This window comes from Frankliniella occidentalis, unplaced genomic scaffold (genome assembly GCF_000697945.3).
Source record: "Frankliniella occidentalis isolate FOCC.00 unplaced genomic scaffold, Focc_3.1 Scaffold12, whole genome shotgun sequence".
Taxonomy (NCBI): domain Eukaryota; kingdom Metazoa; phylum Arthropoda; class Insecta; order Thysanoptera; family Thripidae; genus Frankliniella; species Frankliniella occidentalis.
In genome coordinates, this window is record NW_026267142.1 from 1517807 (window position 1) to 1519752 (window position 1946).

At 51.4% G+C, this 1946-nt stretch overlaps 1 protein-coding gene across 1 annotated transcript in view; it reads left to right on the top strand.

The window, feature by feature from the left end:
* Nucleotides 1–1946, top strand: part of LOC113212619 (uncharacterized) — a 180577-nt gene that overhangs the window by 96774 nt on the left and 81857 nt on the right. Inside the window, exon 3 of the mRNA XM_052263546.1 lies at nt 1270–1656. Coding sequence (XP_052119506.1) covers nt 1281–1656 — 376 coding nt within the window. The 5' untranslated portion in view covers nt 1270–1280. The remainder of the gene's footprint in view (nt 1–1269; nt 1657–1946) is intronic.

The following is a 1946-nucleotide window of genomic DNA, read 5'->3' on the forward strand; positions in this document are numbered from 1 at the left end:
AAATGTGCTGTTGCAGCCATCCAAAAAAAAAAAAAAAACTTGTACACTCTCATGTAAACTTAGTGTGAGAGCAGAGAAGGGCTGCCTTTGCTGCCTCCAGAAGGCAAATCTCTTCGACTCGAGAGATTTTAAGATTTTGTGTGTCGCTAGTAACTGCCGCTAGATGGCGTAACGGTCAGAGCGTCTCTAACAATAACCATTTCTTTGCATAAAACTCAAATATCGACACGAAACTAACATTTAATTTTACGCTGTATGCTCTATAAGACAATGACCTTCAGTGAATATAAAAGTTTTTGTTGAAAAAGTCAACCATGCGTCAGATATAATTGGTTTAATATCAACGCGCGCAGGGTACCTGCCAACTCTCCTCGGTTGGGTATGGCAACGTTTTCCACATTCGATTGTAGCGTTTTTCGCCCGCTACTTAATTTTTGAATCAGTGACTTGCACTTGCACTTGACTGATGGAGTCCGTCCCCCTCGGAACATTCATTGCTCCGAGGAAAAGGCAACATGAAGCAAAGAAATTTGGCCAAAACTGACTTTTACAATACTCGAATGGGCAATTCACTATGCACTTCTGATGAAGAGGCATTGGCAAACTGATATGACCCTTCCGGAAGGGCAATGAGAAAATACTACTAATTTTTGGGTGTCGGCAACTTCTGCACACAACAGCACAAAATGTTACAAAATTTTGTAATCAGAAAATAAATATTTGTAATGCGACGTTACGAAAATTTGTAACATCTTATGTTACAAAATTTTATAACCAGGAAACAAATACTTGTACTCCGTAGTTACAAAAATTTGTAACCTCGTATGTTACAAAATTTTGTAATCTTGTTACTGAAAAAACTTCCCATCAATGTTACAAAATTTCGCACTGATTTTTTTTAGTGTCGATGCTTTACCGCCTAGTGGTTGTGTACAGATCGCCCCCCAGGTCCCGGGCCCGGGGCGGCGGACCGTGAGGCGCCATGTCTCTCTGAACGATAAACACGGTAATGGTTCCAGGCCGCCCGCCCCTGCTGGGCCGCGCCGCGCCCTCTGCAAATTTACTTCCCGCGCGCGCAAAGACAAGCCGCTGTGGCGCTGTGTGCGCAAGGTGCCGGGGGCGCCGCTGGGGATGCGACCCCGTCCCCACAGCGCCACGACGATTGAAAAACGGAAACGGAACCGCGCCCGCGATCCGGCGCTTGAGCGGGCAAAGCGCGACGAGGCAACGCTGTACTGCTTCCTGTGACGTGGCTCTTGGTGCTTGCAGGATGTCCCGGAATGCTGCTGAGGCTGCAGCCATGCGAGTGGTCGCTGCTCCTGGTGCTGCTGGTGCAGACGCTGATGGTGCTGGTGGAGGCCGTGCCCGCGACTCGTGCCCCCGGCGGCCGCCGCCGCTCCACAACCTCGACGACGTCCACCGCGTCGCCGACGCCGCCGATCTGCGTGGATCCGAGCACGACGGCGCCGCCGCCGCCGACGGAGCCGCCCACCACCGGGCCGCCCACCACCAGCTTCGCGGCCACCAACTCGACGTGGCCCAAGCAGTGGGTGGGCCCGGTGGTCATGCCGCCCACCTCCGCCCCCAAAGGCGTGCCGCCGCTTGGAGGCGCCGGCGGCGGCAATGTGCGGGAAAACCTGGTGGAAGACGACGAGGGTGAGTAACAGCTCGAGAATGCACAGAACTGACATCAACCATCGCACACTAACTGGGGTGTACTTTTTCGCACGTGTCCACATGTCGTATGGATTGATTCTTGCGTACGGATTTATGCTTAACAAGGTAGACGCACGTTAAAACCGTGTGAAGCTGAGCTAAATGTGCGTCTACCTTGGCCTGCGGCGCGCTAAAACGTAGGGCCCCGTGCGTTAACATTATGCACGGGGTAGCTGAGCGAAGTGCATTAAAATAACAGAAGACGTAAAAAATATAAAACAAAACTATAA